The following is a 22,003-nucleotide window of genomic DNA, read 5'->3' as shown; positions in this document are numbered from 1 at the left end:
ATAAGAAGGATAATCTGATTTGCTGCGGTCTCCTTTCATTTAACCCCCTCTAATCTACGTCAGAGCTCACAAAGCTTTTCTCTTGATACAGAATGATACCCCCGACCAGTAAGAACATCCTGGTGAACAACTTGGCTGCTGGCACGCACTATGACCTGTGTGTGCTGGCCATCTACGACGACCAGGTGACCTCGCTGACCGCCACCAGGGTGATAGGTTGTGTCCACTTCACCACTGAGCCACAGTACCTGAGGTGCCATTTCATGCAGTCGCAGTTTCTTGGCGGAACCATTGTTGTTATCATTGGAGGGATTATTGTGGCCTCTGTGCTCGCTTTTATCATCTTCCTCATTGTGCGCTACAGGGTGTGTAACCAAGGAGATGCAGATAAGGTCAGTTTGGCATGATTCTTTTGTTATTTTTCTGTTCATTCTTTCCACTGATATTGAATCTAATGGATTTGCTTTCATTCCCCTCTCTCTCCCACTTGTCTCCAGGCGCTAGAGATGGGGGACATTCGGTCACTGAGCAGTGATGGACAGCTCCAGGGCTGTGGGATTCCGAAGTCCCTCTCTAAGCAGGTTCTGCGTCCAGAGAAGAATGACAAGGACTGCCTCCGAGTTGCCCTGCCGCCCCCGGAGCCAGCAAAGCAGCGGCCGCCTGTCGTGGCAGCCGCAACAAAACCCACTCTCCCTGACTGCACGGTCTCTACCTCTGCTGGCAGTCACAGCTGGCACCCGGCCTCCCCCGGCGCGCCGAGGCCCAAGCGTTCCAGCGCTCCACCTAAACCCTCAGAGGCTCGCCGAGCTGAAGCCCAGGCAGATGTCGAGCTGGATAACATGAACCGGAATAACTCGTCGGAGGTTAAAATGGCCACCGCCGTCGCTCTCAATGTTCCTGGCCAGCCCACAAAGTGGACTACCGTTCCGAGGGGTCCTCGGCCCCACCCAGCCCCTCGACATTACATGACTGTGCCTGCAGGGGGGGTGAGGGTGAACCGCAGGCACTCTCTTAATGCAGACTCATACAGGGAGCGCTGCTATGTGGCCTACCCCAAGACTGGGGCCAGCCTGCGCTCCAAACGCAGCCTGTCGATGAGCGGGGAGTTACCGCAGCTCGAGAGCACAACAAACATTCACCGGGCCAGGGACAAGCTCTCCAGGTCTGAGTGGCTTCTGGAGAGCACTTTATGATTTGAAGTTTATGAGTCGCCTTCTCTAGCTTTCTCGGATTGGATTTGCGGCCCGTTGTGGAAGAGACAGGGATTTTATGCCTTGTTTTGAGCTTTTGGGCTCTTTATTGAGGGACCTGTGAGCTTCTCTCATGTATCAGGGGGATGGCAGGCATAAAGGTTTGTGGGTTCACATTTATTTTCTACCTTATAACCTATCAAAGTCTTCTTTATAACAACATTTGACCCAACTTTGATGAACGGCACAACAATGTATAAAACAAGTTCATGTACAAAAATGTTTCGTTGTGTGAGATACTGTATATCTCAGTACAACCATAAGTGTTCATGTGCTATTGAATGCAGTAACCTGGACATACTGTATTATAACAAAGAAAGCATCACACAGGGGATGGGGTTATTTTACTCGCAGTCTCATTGCCTGTTACCTAAAGTGATACGATCTCTGTAGACTCTGAACTTGATTCTTGTCTCCAGCTCCACAGACAGACGATGACATGTCTTAATTACCTTGGCGGTGGTTTGGAGAGATTACGAATGTGCTTTACATCCCAGAGGTGTAGGAACAGAATGTAGTAGACAGACGATGCTCCATCTTTTCATCTCCCAGACACAGCACAATGCAGCATTTTTTGTGGCACAAGTCGACTCAGCCTAATACTGCCCTCCGGTTTGAATCAATACATTTTTATCACATAATTACATAAAGACTCAACTCTGATAGGATTCCTGTCGTGACTGATCTGAGCGACAATTGAACCAACACCAACGGCATGACAGGTGTGGGGAGTTATCTGATATTGCGTGTGGATGAGATCCAGCGGAATGGTTCATCTCTGTATTTTTTACTTACTGACGTTATCATGTCATGCCAATGACAACCATTGTAAATTAACTTGTAAGAGATAATCACAAGAATGGGAGGACGTCCGCTCTTGATTTTGCTGTTGTTTCTGTTTGATGTTTACCAGTATAAATAAACCAGTGATAAAAAGGACATTATAATTTTCAGCTTGCCTTGTGTGTTTCCCCCAAGTTTTCCCACGTTGCAATTAGAGAGGAGCCCTTTCTGCTTTGTAGTGTTATTTCAGAGCAAAACAATAGCTGCGTCCCTCAGTTCTGCAAGTTCCGCTAACCGGAGCGGTAATGAATTTGGGGTTTCAGTAGTGTTGCAGCAACACAATTCCCCTTTTTCTGCGAGTGGTGGACCTCTGACAGATCCCTGCCCTGAGCCCTTGTGTTTGTTCAAAGAGAAGAGGGAAGCAGATGATGAAAAGAGGCTATGCTAGTCACCCGGGACGCCTCTCGCCTGCGCATCTTCGCGCTCGTCTGACAGCGCCGTGCCTGTGCACTCCGACGGCAGCCACTGCAGAAACCTGCCGCAGGAGAGGTTAAACTCAACCCCCGCAGTGGGAACCCGTGCACCACTAATTCTACAGTTACAGTAATGTCTCCCTGATAGCAGGACTGACATGATATGCATTATCTGCTGGAACATGAGCTCTGAGATTCACTGTGTGTTTTGTTGGTTGGATGCTGCCTGATTGATTTTTATATACACTGCATGCGCTGGTAAGCCTTTCACAGCACACCACAAGGGATACAGCACACTGGGTAGAAAACACACCAGTCTGATGGTAAAACCTGTTCAGACGAGCTGCAGAAACAGTATAAATTAATTGCGGTCACCTAAACAGGCTGTATTCAGCTACCTCTTCTTCATTATTTCTTGCTCATTAGGGGTGATTAAAATGCCGAGGAGCTTGGCCTGAACCTTAGCTCAGTCTTTGGCGAGAGCCAGAGGTGTGTGTTAATAATAGATGCATTTCTGGGGGGGAGAGAGAGAGAGGAAGAGAGAAGGAGAGAATGAGGGGAGGAGAAGAGGCGAAGCGATGAGATGTAGATGGAGGGTTTTGTGAAACAAATACGGCGAGGGTAGGAGGTAGAGAGCCAGGGTTGGGAGTGAAGGAACAGAGAGGCAGCGAGAGGTGCAGAGAAGAAAGTGAGACAGTTCAGAGAGAGAGAGAGAGAGAGAGAGAGAGAGAGAAAGAGGAAGAGGAAGAGGGCACAGGGAGCTGAGAATGTAGAGCAAAACAGAACGAGGAGTGCAGGAGACAGAAAAGAGCATCCTTTGTAAGGCAGCCATGCAGCCTCTGGCTCTTCGGTATTCAGCGCACCTTCACAAAGAAAGTGGGAGGACGAGGAGGGGGCAGCAGTGTTGGTGAATGCGCATGAGAGACCCCAGCTGGAGGTCTGGCAGCAAGCAGAGCAGAGTGAGCCCCGCGGCCAGATCAGAATTACACATTTTCCTTCACAAACCTGCACGAGACTGACCCTCTTTCCATGCCCCTATGATGTGTTTCCTGGCCCTTGTCAAGTCTTCCCCGTTCCCTCGCCACACACTAACCCCCGCCCCTGCTCTCCAGTCTACCATCTTGCATCGAGCTGACTCACTCCTCTCCACTGCAAGGGTGCTGCCATGCTCCTGAACAAACCTCCAAAACCCCCTGCCATCACCACCACCCACCCCCTGGCTCACTCCAGAACTGAACCTGCCAGTCTTTCTGGCCTGCCTTCTACAAACAGACCATCCAATCTGGGTTGATATACTGAGCAATCATCAGAATCGCTTTGATTAACCCCCCCTTCTCAATAGCAGCTTTGATGAATCCGTGTTCTGCTATTACTGCTAATGGGCTTTTCATTCCTTTGTACGAGTTCCAGTGGATCTCGACAGGACAGACCCCTTTATGGAGCACTTATACCAACACGGCCTCTGACGCCACAATTGCATGCTTTTAATGACAATCATGCAGTGGGAGAAATCACATTGGGGCACTGATGTATGCAATTTGCGGCCAATTGTCTTATTTAAAGAGATAGTTGTGCCTGTTTTCAACAAACTGAAGAGCCCATTAGCATCACACTTAGAGAAGAGTAATAGGAAAGCTTAATCGAAGAAAAACTGAGGTCTTCCAACAAGTGTGTTAGCACCCTTCGCTCTCCGTGCTGCAGCCCAGGGGTTCATTATCTCCCCACAGCAGGCAGTGTTAGTCAAAGTCACACATGAGACATTGTTTCTCTGGCAAGCATTATCCCTGGGAGCACATGTAAGGGGAGACACTGGTATCCTCCTAGGAGGGTCGGGGGTGAAGACAGAGGGGGAGGTGGCACAGTGTAACATATGCACAGGCAATTCCAAAGACTATGCATTATTGAGAGGAGTAAATGGGTCCAGAATGAACATCATGGCTCATTAATAGTGAATGTGATTACTGTTTCTGGGAAAACAGAAGTCTGGGTAAGGGCGGAGATAATTGAAATGGTCAAATCTAAACTAAAGACTTCCTTGTTTACTCAGCAGCGACTGTTAACTGTCAAGTCAAACTCACAACTAATGCCAATAACTAATGCAGCCAAGTGTCCTGCTATGACGTTGGCCCTGAAAGCTGCCCCGCTCCCCCGCTCCCCTCTTGACGGGTCTTTTTCTGCGCCACTTTCAAGGGGTCTGGAGAAGGTTTGAGCCCATTCATTTTTCATGATCTCCGCGTTTGAGTCAACTATGCCTCAATTACCAGCAGGATTTTGACAAAGCCGGGAGAGAGAATGAGAGAGCATTTTTGAAATCCCACCGGAAAGTGGAGGAGGCAGCTCGGTGAAGGTCACACACCGGGGGTGCTGACTGAGTGACTTCCACTGTTCGACACACAGACTCAGTAAGTGACACGGCATCATCCTGCAGCACAGACACCAGATCTGGTTTGACGTGAACCCCCCCCCCCCCCCCCCCCCAAGCGTCGGGGAGTTCCCACGCTGAACGAGCAGATGCTTCCTCCTCTTCCTCTCCTCTCCTTTCAGTTACATATGCTCCAGGGTGATGGACGACAAAGAGGCTGGCTGCAGTTTACACCAGACATACCAGGCACCATTAGGAACCATTTTCTGCCCATTTGCCTGATAGCTGCTATCGCTTATAGAAGTGATTTGCTCCTTCTCAGCACTGCGCGTCCCCAATGATGGATCTCTCATTGATTTGCCAGTGTTGGAGATCACTAAGAGAACAGAGTAGCAACCAAGCAGATGTGCCAGTCAGCTCTCAGCTATCTATCAACTGCTGGGGAAGGGGGACACTTTAAGCCTCTTTAAGGATCTCATTCGCAGTGACTTACTAAAAGTGCTTATACTAATCTTGTTATCACTTCCGGCTTCCTGTAATAGAACATAGGAAGCTGTTGTGAGGTCACGCGCCACATTATTTTGCTCACCCGTCAAACAGACGCCAACTTGTCCCAAACACTTACACGTCACTGCAGGCACGTCTGCATTTCACCAGGATATTGTGGAATCATTTTCCCATCCTCACTCCTCACACTAGGATTATGAACTGACTATGTTTCTGTGTGCTAATCTTATTTATTGCTCAGAGTGATCTCATTTTAGTGAGCTTGTTAAGTTGAGATGTCAAACCAGGGTGTCACATCTAACATGAATTTCATGCTAATTGGGCACATAAAGCTCACGCGCCTGAGCACACGGGGAAGGATGGGGAATAAAACAAAAATCGGTGCAGTGGCCTCACAGCTATTGTTTGATCAGCTGTCATCAGCCGCAGCTGAAGGGACGGAGCATGTCAGGTAGCTCTTCACAAACAACCCTTTAAAGGTCTTTTGATCTAACTGTGACCACGTTTGCGATGCAGTTCCCGCAGCAGGCCGATCACATCCCTGCGCGGCCGCACATTCGTCGATTTGAAATGTGGATGCAACGGCTGAGCTCTTTTGAAGGGAGTTCACCTTTAGCGACCGGGGAGGACTGAAGCGAGACCGTGAGCAGGATATTGAAATGAAGCGTTAATCAAACAAAGGTCGACCTCTGATTGACGTGTGGGACCCGATGCGGGGAGAGACCGAGGCAGGAGAAAGATAAGGGAGAACACCAGAGAGTGGGGACGCGGCTTTATCTGGCAGCGGGAGACAGACTCGAGCAAATTATTGCAAAGGAAAAACAACGGTATAGAAATCTCTGTGCATCTGCTACAAAAATATGAAACACACTGAACAGATTGAACAATGCAAATCTGCCCATTGATGCTGTGGATACAAATTTGGTGCCACACAGAAAGGAGACGGTATGCCAGAAACAAAAAAAGGAGAAAATTCGCATAGACTTTAACACTAGGACTGTCAATGGAGGAAGAAGTTCTGCACAGAATAATACAAAAATAATAATGAATGTAGTATAATACATTCAAAAATAAACTAAGGTAAAGGTACACTATATTACCAAAAGTATTCGCTCACCTGCCTTTACTCATTCTATGAACTGAAGTGCCATCCCATTCCTAACTCATAGAATTCAATATGATGTCGGTCCACCTTTTGCAGCTATTACAGCTTCAACTCTTCTGGGAAGACTGTCCACAAGGTTGAGGAGAGTGTTTATAGGAATTTTTGACCATTCTTCCAAAAGCGCATTGGTGAGGTCACACACTGATGTTGGTCGAGAAGGCCTGGCTCTCAGTCTCCGCTCTAATTCATCCCAAAGGTGTTCTATCGGGTTCAGGTCAGGACTCTGTGCAGGCCAGTCAAGTTCATCCACACCAGACTCTGTCATCCACGTCTTTATGGACCTTGCTTTGTGCACTGGTGCACAGTCATGTTGGAAGAGGAAGGGGCCCGCTCCAAACTGTTCCCACAAGGTTGGGAGCATGGAATTGTCCAAAATGTTTTGGTATCCTGAAGCATTCAATGTTCCTTTCACTGGAACTAAGGGGCCAAGCCCAGCTCCTGAAAAACAACCCCATACCATAATTCCTCCTCCACCAAATTTCACAGTTGGCACAATGCAATCTGAAATGTACCGTTCTCCTGGCAACCTCCAAACCCAGACTCGTCCATCAGATTGCCAGATGGTAAAGCGTGATTCATCACTCCAGAGAACGCGTCTCCACTGCTCTAGAGGCCAGTGGCGGCGTGCTTTACACCATTGCATCCGACGCCTTGCATTGCACTTGGTGATGTGTGGCTTGGCTGCAGCTGCTCGTCCATGGAAACCCATTCCATGAAGCTCTCTGCGTACTGTACTTGGGCTAATCTGAAGGTCACATGAAGTTTGTAGCTCTGTAGCAATTGACTGTGCAGAAAGTCGGCGACCTCTTTGCACTATGCGCTTCAGCATCCGCTGACCCCTCTCCGTCACTTTACGTGGCCTACCACTTCGTGGCTGAGTTGCTGTTTTTCCCAAACGCTTCCATTTTGTTATAATAGAGCTGACAGTTGACTGTGGAATATTTAGGAGCGAGGAAATTTCACGACTGGATTTGTTGCACAAGTGGCATCCTATGACAGTTCCACGCTGGAATTCACTGAGCTCCTGAGAGCGGCCCATTCTTTCACAAATGTCTTGTTTCACAGTCTGCATGCCTGAGTGCTTGAATTTATACACCTGGGGCCAGGCCAAGTGATTAGAACACCTGATTCTGATCATTTGAATGGGTGAGCGAATACTTTTGGTAATATAGTGTATCTGGTACTAGATGATGGGATTTCACTGATGCATCAATACATAGGCAGTTATGTACTGCTCTAGATGTTTGAGGTAAAGCTAGTTTGAACTACTTTAAATAGTTTAGTTCAGTGTCTCCAAACCAAGTGGTGGCACACAGCCACTTTTTTACTATGAAATACTGGATGCGTTTACATCCGTTGGGATTCAAAGTTATTAAAATAAACCGTTAGAAAAGTTTAAAAGGGGAATGCCTCATCAAAGGAAGTATTACCAACTCACAGATGTTAACAACTTATGGTACAGACACACGAAGAGGAGCTCACACTGTCAAAAAGATTTGGGAGCGGTGCTTTCTATTAAGGGTGGCTTTACTCTGAGGAGGGATGAAATGCAGATACAGACACAGGGGAAGGGTTCAGAAGGTTTAATGTACAAAGAAGTGAGATGTTGCCAGAGGTCCAGTGACTCTGTCGTCTAAGAGTGGCGGGTGGCTGCTGGCTGGCTGGTTGAGAAATGGTGAGTTAGATGAGGACTTGCTTGGCACAAGAGGAAACGGGACACAAAGAGAAAGCAGTCAGAGCACAGGTTGAACTAGAGCAGGGGCCTGAAACGCTCTCTGCCGCTGGTGGTGGCCCATCAGCCTGACAAAGACTGATGGATCCACCCGGGCTTAAATACTGCAGGGGATGATGAGTTGATGAGTCACAGCTTGAGGAGGAGCAGGTGACTTATCCGCCTCCATGGACACGCAAACACCAAAGACACTCGCTGCCTTCTAACGGTGTTGTGTTTACGGTGTTCAGCTCAGTACGAACGGCCCGCCCTCGTAGTATTCACAACCTCGAACGTGGACATTTTTGACAAGGCCTGAGTTGACGGGTATTCGGCTTCCCACGTCGTAACCACGAGCTTCCATTTGAAGGCAGCGATACACAGAGAGATGGAAATAGCAAGAGGAGAGAGGAAGCACGGCAGGAGCAATGACACTTGGAATTTTATTATTTTTTCATGTGATTTTAGAAAAGTATTTCCCTCTGACTTTAAAGTAGAAGTATAAAAGTACCTCAAAATGTATGAGTTCACAGTAAATGCTCATACTTTTAGATCTCATTCGATCATTTATTTTCTGTTCGGTGTCAGGAAAGAGTGAAAAACTACATTTCTGACAGATGAAAACATTTGTTTTGTCCAATCAGCATTTAGACTAAACTGTATATGCATTCCATGAAACTGAAAAAAAGAAAACTCAGTTCAGAACATCAGTCAGCTAGTGAATTTATATCCATTTAACATGATGATCAAGATGAAGAAATAACTTATTAAAATGACTGAAGTACTGAATATTGTACATGTACTTCTTTTTCCCTTCATTTGAGGATGACTTGCATTGTAATCCATGTCCAGCTTGCTTCGACAGAAAGAGCATTGAGTTACCTATGGCTAATATGCACCTGTCAGACAAAGGCAGAGGGCGACATGAGAGAGGAGTCAGGTGTACACAGATTGAAAAAGACAGAAACCGTTGAAAGGCAGTCTATATATAGGTAGAGACAGACTGGGAGAGTAAGAGAGCTCATGACAGAGGACCAGAGGTGTGAAAGAGGGTGAGGTGCGGAAAGAAGTGCATTACAGGCTCCAGTGTCCCGTGCCTTTGTGTCACATCAGCAGATGAAGACAGAAATAAAACCCCTGACATTTAAAGCGTTTGAGAGACGGGTTTTCAGAAAAGTGTTGTAGTGATGCTGACAGGGTGGAGCGGTGTGCTCTACGTCTGCAGCAGCAGTCCTGGTATTCAGGGGGTATCTCAGCCTCTCTCTCTCTATTTCTCTCTCCCTCTTGCACACACATGCTCTCGCTCTCTCCTCTGTTACCTTGGCAACATATTTTCTGCATGGAAATAGCATATCTCGCTGTGCCCACTGCAAAAAGAAGAAGAAGAAAAAAAAAAGCAGGCACTTCACGAGATTTAAACGTGTCTAGAAAAGATATAAGTTCAGAGATTTGACCTGCACATTGAGCGGAGTTAACACTGTTCTGCATGTCTTACCATCAAACTGACTGTGTCAAGGAGCAAAGGAAGAGTAATAGTCACTGAGAGGCTTTCGTTGTGTGTAACCAAGGATGAAGAGAAAGGTACAATTTACATAAAAGTCATTTTGTGCAATTCTGTATTTGCAGAATGAAGTTTATTCAGCTTTAGTGGAGAAGATTTCAATCAAGATATTAGACAAGGCTTATACAATTTTGTTCTTTCTTGCCTCGGGATTTATTTACATCTCCCTCTACATCACATTTAGCTCTTGGCAGGCAGAGCACAACCAAGAGCAAGATCCTTGCAGGAGTGTTATTAAGAAATAAATAATAAAGCACAGAGGGCTGAGGGTTGATCTCTTCGGATTTCCTGATTTAGTCTCCACTCACAGATGAAGGGGTTTAGCGCAGCGACTGTGGGTATCTCCCTGCTCAGGCCGCCTGGTGTGCTTCAGTGTGATAAACCTTTGTTTGCGTTCTGTCAGTGCGCCTCAGAGAGACGCGCGCACAAACTAATGAAAGAAAATTCCGAGCGTCGAGATTGTAGGTGAGATCATGCTCGGCTGCGAACAAGCCAAGAGTTGGCCAAAGCAGAGACGGAGAGAGAGAGAGCGAGAAAGGGAATAACATCCAGGTAAACACGCTGCAGAGGATTACAAAAAGAAAAGAACAAAAAAAAAATAAAAAAACAAGTGCCTTGACTCTTGGGAGAGAGAAGCCATAATGAAATAAGCATCTGAAAGAGAGCAGGTGTTGGAGGCTTGACAGACTTCAGCTGAATAACAAGTAGCACATTTAGTCTCCCCTGCCTTTGTCAATCAAAACAACCAATCCCGTAAATAAATGCTCCCTTAGAAAAAAAAGAAAAATAGGCAGAGACCCCCAAGTGGAATCATGTCTGAATCAGCCTTTACATACTCTGACTCACACACATCCACAGAAGGAAGGTGGGCTCACACACGGCTCCAGTCAAAGTTCTCAGGTAGAGTGGGGGTGAGCCTGGTTCTGAATGTAAAGCAGGAGCTCTGAGCTGTTTGGGCTCTAAAAAGCCAATAAGACATCAAGAATGCACTCAAGCTAAATCAATTTATTTCCTCAACAGAAAGCAGCTCTGCTCCCTTTTTGTTTTCCTCAAGCCCTCTGAGTGGTTTTGTGTGACAGACAGTGAGGACAGAAGATCTCAAAAAGAAAGACTCAGAGGAAAAGTCTTCAAACGACGTGTTTCACTGGCCCCGCAGAGGGGCATGGTGAGGACGTATCCAGTGTCTGGGATCAGCACCATGGATAGCACTGGCACCTGGGTGAAGTCACTACAGCTTGTGGCCTGAAGGGGGCAGTAGGAGCTGGCGTGGAGTCTGCAGCATGATGGCTGGGATCAGAGGGAAGTGCAGGGTCTTAGCGGGACGCTGAGGTAGGCAGTAAAGCTAATCCTGCTGGATGAGCAGAAAAGGGACTGGACTTATGAGTAAACTCAAAAACTGCAAGTGGAAGGAAGGAAAGAAATCCCAGAATGATGTTACAGCTTTTAGAACATCCGTTATCCAGAGTTGAATATGATTGAAGGCTGACACGTGCTGTCTTTGTGGAGGCCTTTCACTGTGTGAATTCTGAAAGATGGAAAAGGCACAAACTCTTAATGATAACACATAGGACAAAGAGTCTCATTACAAAGAAGAACTAATAAGTCATTACTTTAGCATAAGTAACAATACCACCATATAAGAAAAGTAAGTACTTTGAGTAACAGTTGAGCAACAGTTCTGCATTTGGAAGTTCACATGCAAATGTGCAAAGGTTTCATCGAAATCACAGTTCAGTAACCTTTCATATCTTTTTCGTATACTTCATCTAAATATGTTTTGTGCCCAGTGGTGGTTTTCTATTCACGCAGCCCAACTTGCAGATCACCTGTTGTCTTGCATGTTTTAGATCTACCTAAATGTTTCTAATCATGTTCAAGTCCAGAGCTGCTTTGGGACGTTGTCTTCTTGTAGAGGCCAGCCACTTTCACTGGACCGACTTGATGACATTATGTGCTACCTTCCCCATACACTTCCATCAGTGACAGTACCTACTTTGGTAGTTGCTTTTGCTTGTTGGGTCAATGGTGATTCTAAATTGGTCGTAGGTGTGAAATGTGAGTGTTTGTTTGTCTCTCTGTGTTCGCCCCGTGATAAACTGGCGACCTGTCCAGGATGTACCGTGCCTCTCAATGGTAGTTGGGATGTTGAAAGGTGTTAGCCCTCCTGTGACCCTCTAGAGGACAAGAGGTAACACGTAATGAATGAATGAATGAATACCTTTGCTGACTGAGGCTACAGCACTCAGTTTAACACTTGTTTTGAGAGTAACTCATCTGGGCTACCGTTCTTTGAATTCATCAGACAGTGACTTTTGTAATGAGATTGTGGGTTTCCTTCTGATGACTCTTCTGATGACTCATGCGTGTTGTTGCAAGCAAATTGTGCCCCATCACTCCGGTTAGCTAATCCTCCCCACATATATCAGATATCACAATCATGTTGTGCTTCCTTTGTCTTTCTTGTCTTTACCCATTCTGAAAGTTTTCTTGGTTTTCCCGATCTTGTCCTGACTTCCACGGTTCCCCTGAGCTGCCATTTCTTAATGACATTTCGGACGGGAGAAATTACAAGCTGCATCTTTTTATAGGCTCCCACTGCTTCGCAGGCATCAATTAGCCGCGTTCCCAGATCTTCAGTCAGCTGCTCGGAGGAGTCCGTGGAATTTATGAGCTCTGGAAATGTCATGAGCTGACAGTACTTTACGACAAACCTTGACCTGTCTTTCAAGACCTAATGAGGCATGAAGTTCTCAGACTTTACAAGCAGAACTTTTGCACATGCTGCAAATGAAGCTAGAGTAACTCAGGCTCAGGAACAAGACCACACCTCATGCAATTCTATTTTGCACGTTTACCTATAAAGGTGTGTCCAAGCACCCTCTCTCTCTTTGCCTCCTCTTTCCTCTTCCGTTACAGGAACCAGGGAGATAAGGGAGGAAGCTTCCTGAGACGAGACCCCACTCTGAGTCTGAAGAGCATAAACCATCTCCCCATTTGACCTCACTCATCCCTTACCGTCAGTCCCTCTCATCCCTCTTTCCACTTGGGTTCCATTTCAGATGGAATCAAAAGTAACACTGACTTTTACAGAGAGGCTTGTTTTGATGTGTTTGCTGCATTGGTTGTATTGATCAGCTGCTCAGTGGTGCACACACTTGTGCATAACACTGCAGGACACGGGACCTTTAAGGGATCTGTCCTAATGATGTGTGTGTAGCAGCCAATAGCTGACTGACGAAGTGAAACGCATGGGTGCAGTAAAAAGGATGTGACAGCATCTTGCATTTCCTGATCCAATAACGTTTTAAACATGTTCTTCATCTTCATGCATCACTTGTATGAAATGAAGCTTAGGTAAAAGTTCAATGAGGAGTATCTGTCCACTGTTTCCTTTCCTTTATGGTGAGTGCAGGATATTCCTTCCACTCTACTACCTCTCCTCATTTTTTCCCAATATCTACCACTCTTGTTCAGTGATCCGTGTCGCTCTGCTTTTAGGCCAAACTCCACCTCTTACTGTTCGTTCTAGGAGTCTTCATCAGCCACCTGCTGCTCCACCACCACCAGAATCTTGACCAGTGGTGGTTCTTCCTTATCTTCTTTCACCGTCGAGGGTTCAGCTCCAAGACACTGTCCCTCTTTGGAGCCTAACTGACAAAATGCTTTGCACACCCATGTCAGTCACATTATGACCTAATATTGTGTAGGTCTCCCTTGTGCCTACAAATCAGTTGTGACTCATCAGAGAATGGACATGGGCCTTCTGAGGGTGTCCTGTGGTTTCTGGTAACAGAATGTTGTTAGTGGGGACCTTTGGGTCCTATTGGTTGAGGGGAGGGGCCTCTGTGGATCATCCCATGGATACTTGATCAGTTTGGGATCTAGTGAATTTGGAGGCCAGGTCAACACCTTGTGCTGTCCTTCATGTTTTTTGAGTTGTTCCTAAACTGTTTTTGTGTGTGTGTCTGTGTCAGGCTGCATCCTGCTGGGGATGGCTGCTGCCATCAAGGAGTGTCATTGCTATGGGGTGGGAGTGCCTGGTCTGGTCTAGGTGGGTGCTACATGTCTAAGTAACATCCACATGAATGCCAGGTCCAAAAGTTTCCTGGCAAAACATCAGATTGTCACAAGATGGTCAATGTTATTTACTTCTCCTGTCAGTGGTTTTAATGTTGCTGCTGATCAGTGCAAGTAGAAGATACATTAAATACTTCTGTTAGTTAATTAGTTGCCAGAGGCAGATTAGATTGTCAATGAATCTCTCTAATATTACTTTCCAAACTCTCAATGTAATACATTCAGGTGCTTTAAATTTGACAGACACACCTAGTAAAAACAGATTGTGTAGTTTGACAGAGTTGGAATGACCCATTTTATTGTGGGCAGTTGAGATACATGGTTGTAAATATCAACAAAGGATGTTAATGATTGACGTCTGTACATTACATTCTAACAAAGAAAGTGATGGTCTCGCAGTCAACTCAACGTACACTTCAGATACTTCAACTGTGACAGGCTCTGAGTAAGCTTATATTACTCATCTTCATCTGTGTAAAGACGGTTTATAGAAAATATAAAGCAACTCATGACTAAAAGTTTAATCGGTTAACACTTTAAATCACACCTCTATCTATCTACTTAATTTTAATACAGCCATACAATACAAGTATACAAGGTTATTTTGTGGTTAGAGAAAAATACAACCAAAGAAGGTGTGGAAATGCAAACATACAGCTGTTTTTTTTAAACTTCCCATACGTGTGAAACAGGTCAAACAAGGCCAGGGCCTTTTTTTTTTTCTTTGTATCATAAGTACGTTCTCATAACACAGGAGGAAAAAAAAGAAATCACAATTTTACTAAACATAGCCTGAGTCAAGTGTACAATATGCACACTTGAAGGAAATAAAAGCAATGTGACAAAATAAAAATACTAATAGAGCACTGCTTCTCTGATCACTCTGGTAAAAATAAGTCTCTGATGTTTGTCCATGGGTTCCATCTTCTGGCAGCCAAGTGCCACTGGAGAAACAAAGGGACTGTGTCGGCCGGGGCTTTGGGGAATAGTCAATGCGTTCCTCATCCAATGTGACAGCAGAAGAAAGGGGGCTCAGGAAAACCAGCTGAATTTCAGTGTTTCTAAGTCTTTTAATCTGTCAGATTTTTTTAATATAAATCAATAAGTCTCAAGCTTTTCATTCCGTCTTCAAAAGAAGTTTTCACGTGTGCCGCTAGAATGCTCTTTTTTTCGTCTTGGTGGCCTGACGCTGATGGATGGGTTCTCATTGGTTGTTTTTGGCTTTGGCGTGTGTGAGAATGTGAGACTTTAGGTTGGTCGACTGGGCGAACTTCTTATTGCAGCCGTCGAAAGGGCAGACGTAGGGCCGGTCTCCAGTGTGGATCCGCACGTGTGTGCGCAGGTTGAAGTCCAGAGAAAACCTTTTCCCGCAGCCTTCGAAGGTACACTAGGAGCAAACAGAGGAGCAGGATGGTCAGTCTACAGGTTGACTTAACAGTGTGACACAGCCAACTTCAAAAATATCACCCAGAATGTTTAACTTTGGCTGAAATATGCCTATAATTATACATAATCACACATTAAAATGGAACAGGTACATCTAAACAGTGAAAGAGAATTAGAGTAAACAGTATTAAAGTTTGCGATCATGCAAATACTCTAAAAGTTAGAAGGCAGGGGTTGTTGGTCTTTCATTTATTCAGCTAAGACATTTGTATATTTAGCCTGTAAAAGGACAGATTACATAGCTTGAGTTTGGAATCAAGCAGTGATGAATTTCAGAGCTTAAAATGTAAAAATAGCGAAATCGCGCGTGGGAGTGCATGAGGTTTTTGCAGATGCCAACCTGGAAGGGCTTCTCTCCTGTGTGTACAAGTTGGTGGCGCTTGAGCTTGGAGCTCTCAACAAAGGCCTTGCCGCACTCTGCGCAGACATGCACACGGGGCCCGTGGGTGTGGAGATGCTTCCTCATGGCCGAGTTATCCCTGAACATCTTTGTGCAGCCCTGAGGAACAAAACAAAGCACAGCGTTGACTGACAGCACAGACAATCATATGATGTACGGCTCTTCACGGCAAGGTGTCAAGTGTTCTCTGCATTTTCTACAGCGTCTTTGAAACCAGTTCAAGACTGGAGCAGCCTCTACTCTGTCCTGAAATGTAATGTTCCATCAGCAGCCTCACACTCAAAAAGCAGACTGCTCACAGGGTGGAGAAAGCCATTTACATTAGTGAGCTCAGATAAGGCCTGGCTGTTCTTGTACGTACATAAAAATCAATATCCTCAAGTGCTACCTTGCCTTTTAAATAACCTCTAGTGAGATTTTCCAATTACACACAAAGCATTACACTATTAAACCTGTCAGGAACTATGAACACAATTTTGCCAAAAAGATGACGGGCTTCCTGTGAGGGACAGACTCACTTTATGAGGACAAGCTATCGTCCGGGGAGCATCGTCTTCTTTGACTTTCCTGGGCTTCATTCTGTTAAAAAACAAAACAACAAAAAAAAGCCTTTTAGTTTTTAACACACTGAACAGACAAATTCATCCTTCAACATAAAATCCTGCTTTATCTACAAGTCCAGACATCCACTGTCCTCACCATGAACTAAGCCCACCCCACATTTTGCTGACCTCCTCCTGGGGTTGAAACAACTGGTCATTAACTTGCATTAGTGTGCTGTCAATCCTTAATATACACTTATAAGACTTTCCCGGTTTGACACATCAAGTAAGTCTACTGGACATTAAACATACAGATACTAAATAATGCGATTTGGTGTTGGTTACTAGACTGAAAATGTTTTACTGGCACATGCGTGTACACATTATCACTTATTCATCATTATATAACAAAATCCACAATAAAAAGGATTGATAGCATGCCTCTCTTTGATCTACTTTATTGTACTGCAATAACAATAATTAACCTTCAAGAATAAATACCGCAGCTTAATGACACCTTGTGTATAAAAATATACGGACACACACGCACACAGCTACGGAATTTAATATATTTTGACGTCTTTCTCCATTTAATTCTCAAGCATTTGACATGTGGTGTTTAATTTGCATTCTTTCCATCTAATTATATTCTTATTGTAATTACAAAGTTAGTGTTTGGACTTAGAGCTTCCCATGGTGCATTTTGAAAATTTCCAATGCATACAAAAGAACATATACACTTGCCAGCTCATTACGTACACTAGTGAAAATTAACACAGTCTTATATAACAGTCCTGCACTACATTTTTGCTACATGAAGGCTTTGGTATTCAACACTTGTTTCTAATAACAGGGAGCTGTTGATTCAGCTGTGTTTTCATTTTGGAGACTGTGTTTTGTAGGACTGTTGGTTTATATTATAGTTGTACAGACACATATTTCTTTTATTTATTTCTGAGTTTAATTCAATCCAGTTTAACAGCATCACAAACTACACCCTCCAGAATGAACATACATATATCACCAACTTTCTATATATTATAACAGTCCTGAAGTGCAAACATAGTGTATCAGAATGCATTTGTTTTGACTAGTGTACCTAATGATTTGGCAAGTCAGTGCATGTTGTAAACCTAACATTTGCATGCTTTTGGGTTTGGAAACTCTCCCAGCGGTGCGTCTGAGGAGCAGCAGCAGCATACTCTGCAGAATGCGTGTGGACAGTGTAAACAGGTTTGTTTACCGCTGGGAACAGGTGGAGCAGAGGTCCTCACAGACACTCACCTTGCAAACTCAGCCAGCTGCTTGGGATCTGAGAGGTCGATCCCCGGGATGCCACCAGGGGGCAGCTTCTTCCCCGTCATGTACTCGGAGTAATCCGGAGGGGAGTTCTCCCCGACGATCTGCTCTTCCACCACCGACTCATGGTCAATGTCTTTATTGTCATCTAGAAACACATTACAGAGACTGAACCGATAACATATTGGTGTTGCCCTGGCTACAAGCCTCAGGAGGCTGAAAGCATCTACATTATATAATAAGTTGCTGCACAATTACTTATATCTATAAAAAAACAACAAAAAAAACGTCCCTCTCACCCCTCCTCCTCCTCCTATCTATATCTATATAGATAGATAGATAGATAGATAGATAGATAGATAGATAGATATATGTGTGTGTGTGTGATTATTTCAACATATTTAGAGTGAGGAGTTTAGTTTTAACGATACAGCCAATTCACTTTGTAATACGCAGTGCAATAGGGGAAAAAAACTGTAAACACTATTAATATGATTGTTTACTGCCAACTGCATTTTTACGTTTGTTTTCAAAGTAGTGAAATTAACCAATACAAATCAGATTTGCGTGTGAAAATGCCGCACAATTATAAAAATTCAGCAATAATAATAATAATAATAATCTAAAACAGAAATGCGCAAAGTAGGGACCCTGTTTTCATTTCTAATTTAAAAATATATATACACTTTATCTGTAGTAAATGGAGATAATTAGTCTTTAATTCACGATTGTTCAAACTAACATTAAAACACAAAATGCATGTCCTCATTCTGAGGTATTTTCTGTGTTAAGATGACTCCTTCTCTCTACCAACCAGCAGAGAGCACTAAAAATAGACACAGAGAGCAGCGGCGCCCATACTAAAACATATAACTGTAAGCTAATACTAGCCGTTTTATTTAGACGGCAGTATAACTGTCACACAGGGGAAATATACCCTTATGGTTACTTAAGGAGACCCTCTTATATTAATGGTGAATTACCACCAGGTCAATATTAATCAGCTCCCTGCACACAGGCAGCAGTTAGCCTGATGCGGGCGCTAACTTGTCTGGTTAACTACCAGCGACAGCAGCCAGAGCTAACTGCTAAACGACTCCCTGGCTAAACAGTGCCCTGCTCTAAATTTCACGAATATTAAACTTTCTCACACTTTACGCAACCCTCTAGCGCTCTGTTAGCTAATACTGTGCAGCAAGTGCGCCACAATGTTGCGGCCTGCAGATATATCAAATCCTGCTGCCTCTCTCCCCACGAGCACCGCCGCCATCTCTGCCTGGCCGCGACTATCGCCATTTTTTCGGGGCCGCCGCCATACTTACTAGTCTCGGGGAATATGGCGGCGCCCAGCAACACCTAAAACATGGCCTCCCTTCAAAACAAAAACATTTTGCTGTGCCACAGCAAGGCGTTGCATCGAAAACGTGCGTTAAATGTCGCTTCTCGCGGCGGTGCAACGGACTACTCCAGGAACTAGTCTGGTGCAGCAGGACAACGCCCAGGCAATGAGGCCTCATGCAACGGAGTTGACAGACACGGCTGGGCTAACGTTTACTTACCCGATGCCCACATTGTAACAGAAAATTCCCCCTCCAGTGTCTTTATTTGCACCTGCTTCTGTTCCCATTTTCTTCCGCCGGCCTCAGAACCGCTTAAATAGCTCTTTTTTCCCGATTTCTTCCCCCCAGTGCCGCCTCCTCGTTTCACCCGACCCACTGAGCTCTTTCCAGCCACAGTCACCAAAGTCTGCTCGATATACTCGTCCTCCACCCCCGGAGCCGGTACGGGGATAAGAATCTGGTCCTCGAACCCGCCACCACCGTCCGTGTGCAGGTCCGAGTCATCTCCACCGACCACCTCCTCTCGGGTCTGGACCAGGATCACCTCCTGGTGGTGGTGGATTGAGTTCGGGTCGTCCGTAACTAGCGGCTGGAGCGCGATCATGGGCTGCCCGTCGTCGTCGTCGTCGTCGTCGTCATCCCCGCCGACCACCGTGGTCTCGATAGTCTCCACCGGTATGGTCTCTACCTCTATCTCGTGGAGCTCCACGATCTCGGCCGGCATCTCCGAGCCGTCTGTCTCAATGTACAGAGTATCTCCGGATGCCATATTGTAGTCCGCCAGCTTGCCTCTCTCATTCACGCCGTGTTGTGCTCCTTTTTGGACCTCACAAACACACTCACACACCCCCTGCTCTGCTCCTGCTTCTGCCTCCTCTCCCTCTTCTTCGATAACAACTCTCTTCACTCCGTCCCACGCCAGTTCTCGTCGCCACTATGCTCTGTCATACGGAAACATCGCGAGAGTTCAGCGAATCCACAGTGCAGCCTGAGGTACTGGGGGTTCCCAATCATTGTGGACGTGAGGATTACACATACTGTATTTGTCCCTAAAGTTCTCATCCGGTTGACACACGATTCAACGGGTAAAATTACACAATACTCACAACAGTTTGTTCCATTTTTTTGTTTTTTATAATTTTGTCTATAATATAGCTCAGGTGACTAGATTACAAATGTACTGGACAGCTCCTAAGAAAAAAAACCCAAACACAAAGTATTTAAATTAAATACACAATTGGAAAGAAAGTAAACCTTGTTCATTTTTAATATTTTTCTTATTGACTAACTGATTAATATTGTTCTTCCTTGTTTGTGTAGCTCTACCAGCCAATGACTGCTCACCACAAATGAAAAAAAAAAAAAGAGAATGTATTAGGGTTTTCAGCTTTGTAACCTGTGATCTCAAAAATGTTGTATGCAGTCACGTATAGAAGATCTACATGATAATGATCCATCCAGAGTCTAAATGTTGTCATATTGGCTATAGTCACATATTTGAGACCAGTTAAACCAGTTACTGCTGCCGTGCACTACACTACATTACGTTGCTGCTCCATTGATAGCTAAAGGTAAACACACAGGTGTTCATAAGAGCTGCAAAGAAATTTTCTGCATCTAATGCTATGTTTGAAATCTGAAATTATACCAGTGTTTGTGAACACTAATCCTGTAAATTACATTTTATTTATTTATTTATTTTTACACATAAAAGCAATTTCGGGGCTTTATTGGCACATTTTATTGTGAGTTATGGAGACCAACATTGATGCCTGAAGTGTTATATTCAACCTACCAAACATAAGATATACTTAGAAAGTTGTAGAAATTGTTACACAACAATATTCAAAACTTAATGTTCACCTTTAGTCTCCTTACCTTCATGCCAACAATACTACAATTATGATTTTATAATTATACTACTTTTCTGCTGCAAATACACCGATCAGGCATGACATTATGACCACCTTCCTAATATTATGTAGGCCTCCCTTGAACCTCCAAATCAGTTGTGACTCATCAGAGAATGGACATGGGCCACAGTGTTGTTAGTGGGGGCAGGGGCGCCGCTAGGGATTTTGGGCCCCCCAACACAGCGGTGAAATTTTTTGATGCTATTTTACATACAATTATGCATTTTAATGGTATTTTTGACTATCGTTACCATATTTGTGAAAGAAGAACAACATGACAGTTGACATGTACAGTAGAACTGAGCACTCCGAATACAAAGGAATTCATTCTGATTCATTTATTTGCTGCAACACTGATTCTTAAATCGGAAATAAACTCTTCCATGAAAAAATAGCAATTATAATCAGTGCAGAGAAAAAAATCTCAGCAAAAACAAAAACACCATCAAAATACAAAATGGCCATATATGATTTCTCATTATTTAAGTAGAACTTAATATATGAAAGAATGGCAAATATATAACGTTGCCGACTGAGTCAAGCTTCCTTTTGCAACCTTTCAATCACTGGTCCTTGCTCAATTTTTCTCACCAAAAGCCCAATGCCGAGCCTTCTCACGTGCAAAATCACTTATCACGTCTTTGAAGTCCAGCTTTCAAGCCAACTGACTCTCAATTGACAGCATGGCAAGATCATTTTTAGTTTACTGAACGCCTGTGGCGCTGTGTGACAAACCGCCGGTGCGCTTATGCACATAAACGCCTGCAGGAATATGTGCAATATAAATTCAAAGGATAAGTCTAAAACGAATGCAGGTTTACATCATAGGTACTATATATATATATATATATATATATATATATATATATATATATATATATATATATACGCCTACAGGCGTTTATGTGTCCAAAACAAATAAAGTTATTGTTACCAGGACATTGAAAATAAAACATTTGTGATTATATGTTAGTTAATAACTTAGTGTCATTATTTTTTCTGTATTATAATTTCATCATCATTAGGGGCCTCTCTGGGCCCCCCTCAATCATGGGCCCCTAGAATCCGTCTCCTTTACCCCCCCTTTTCGGCGCCCCAGAGTGGGGGCCTTTGGGTCCTTTGGATTGAGCGGAGGGGCCTCTGTGGATCAGGCTTGTTCCACTCCCATCATGTT

The 22,003-nt window shown here is 44.5% G+C and overlaps 1 protein-coding gene across 2 annotated transcripts; it reads right to left on the bottom strand.

Annotated features, from left to right (window-relative positions):
* Positions 1–14,395: 14,395 nt before the first annotated feature.
* Positions 14,396–19,949, bottom strand: yy1b (YY1 transcription factor b). Of its 2 annotated transcripts, none has more exons than XM_084560558.1 (5): positions 19,136–19,949; positions 17,562–17,724; positions 16,254–16,314; positions 15,676–15,834; positions 14,396–15,276 (listed from the first exon to the last, which is right to left on the bottom strand). In XM_084560558.1, exons 1-5 carry the CDS (start codon positions 19,683–19,685, stop codon positions 15,094–15,096), a joined length of 1,116 nt encoding a protein of 371 aa, XP_084416684.1. In that variant the 5' UTR covers positions 19,686–19,949; the 3' UTR covers positions 14,396–15,093. The 2 variants fall into 2 exon arrangements, with proteins under 2 accessions (XP_084416684.1, XP_084416685.1); XM_084560559.1 differs by having other exon boundaries at positions 17,562–17,712; positions 19,136–19,945.
* Positions 19,950–22,003: the final 2,054 nt, after the last annotated feature.

This window comes from Chelon labrosus (genome assembly GCF_963514085.1).
Source record: "Chelon labrosus genome assembly, chromosome: 14".
NCBI lineage: Eukaryota > Metazoa > Chordata > Actinopteri > Mugiliformes > Mugilidae > Chelon > Chelon labrosus.
This window is presented reverse-complemented; position numbering and strand designations above follow the sequence as displayed.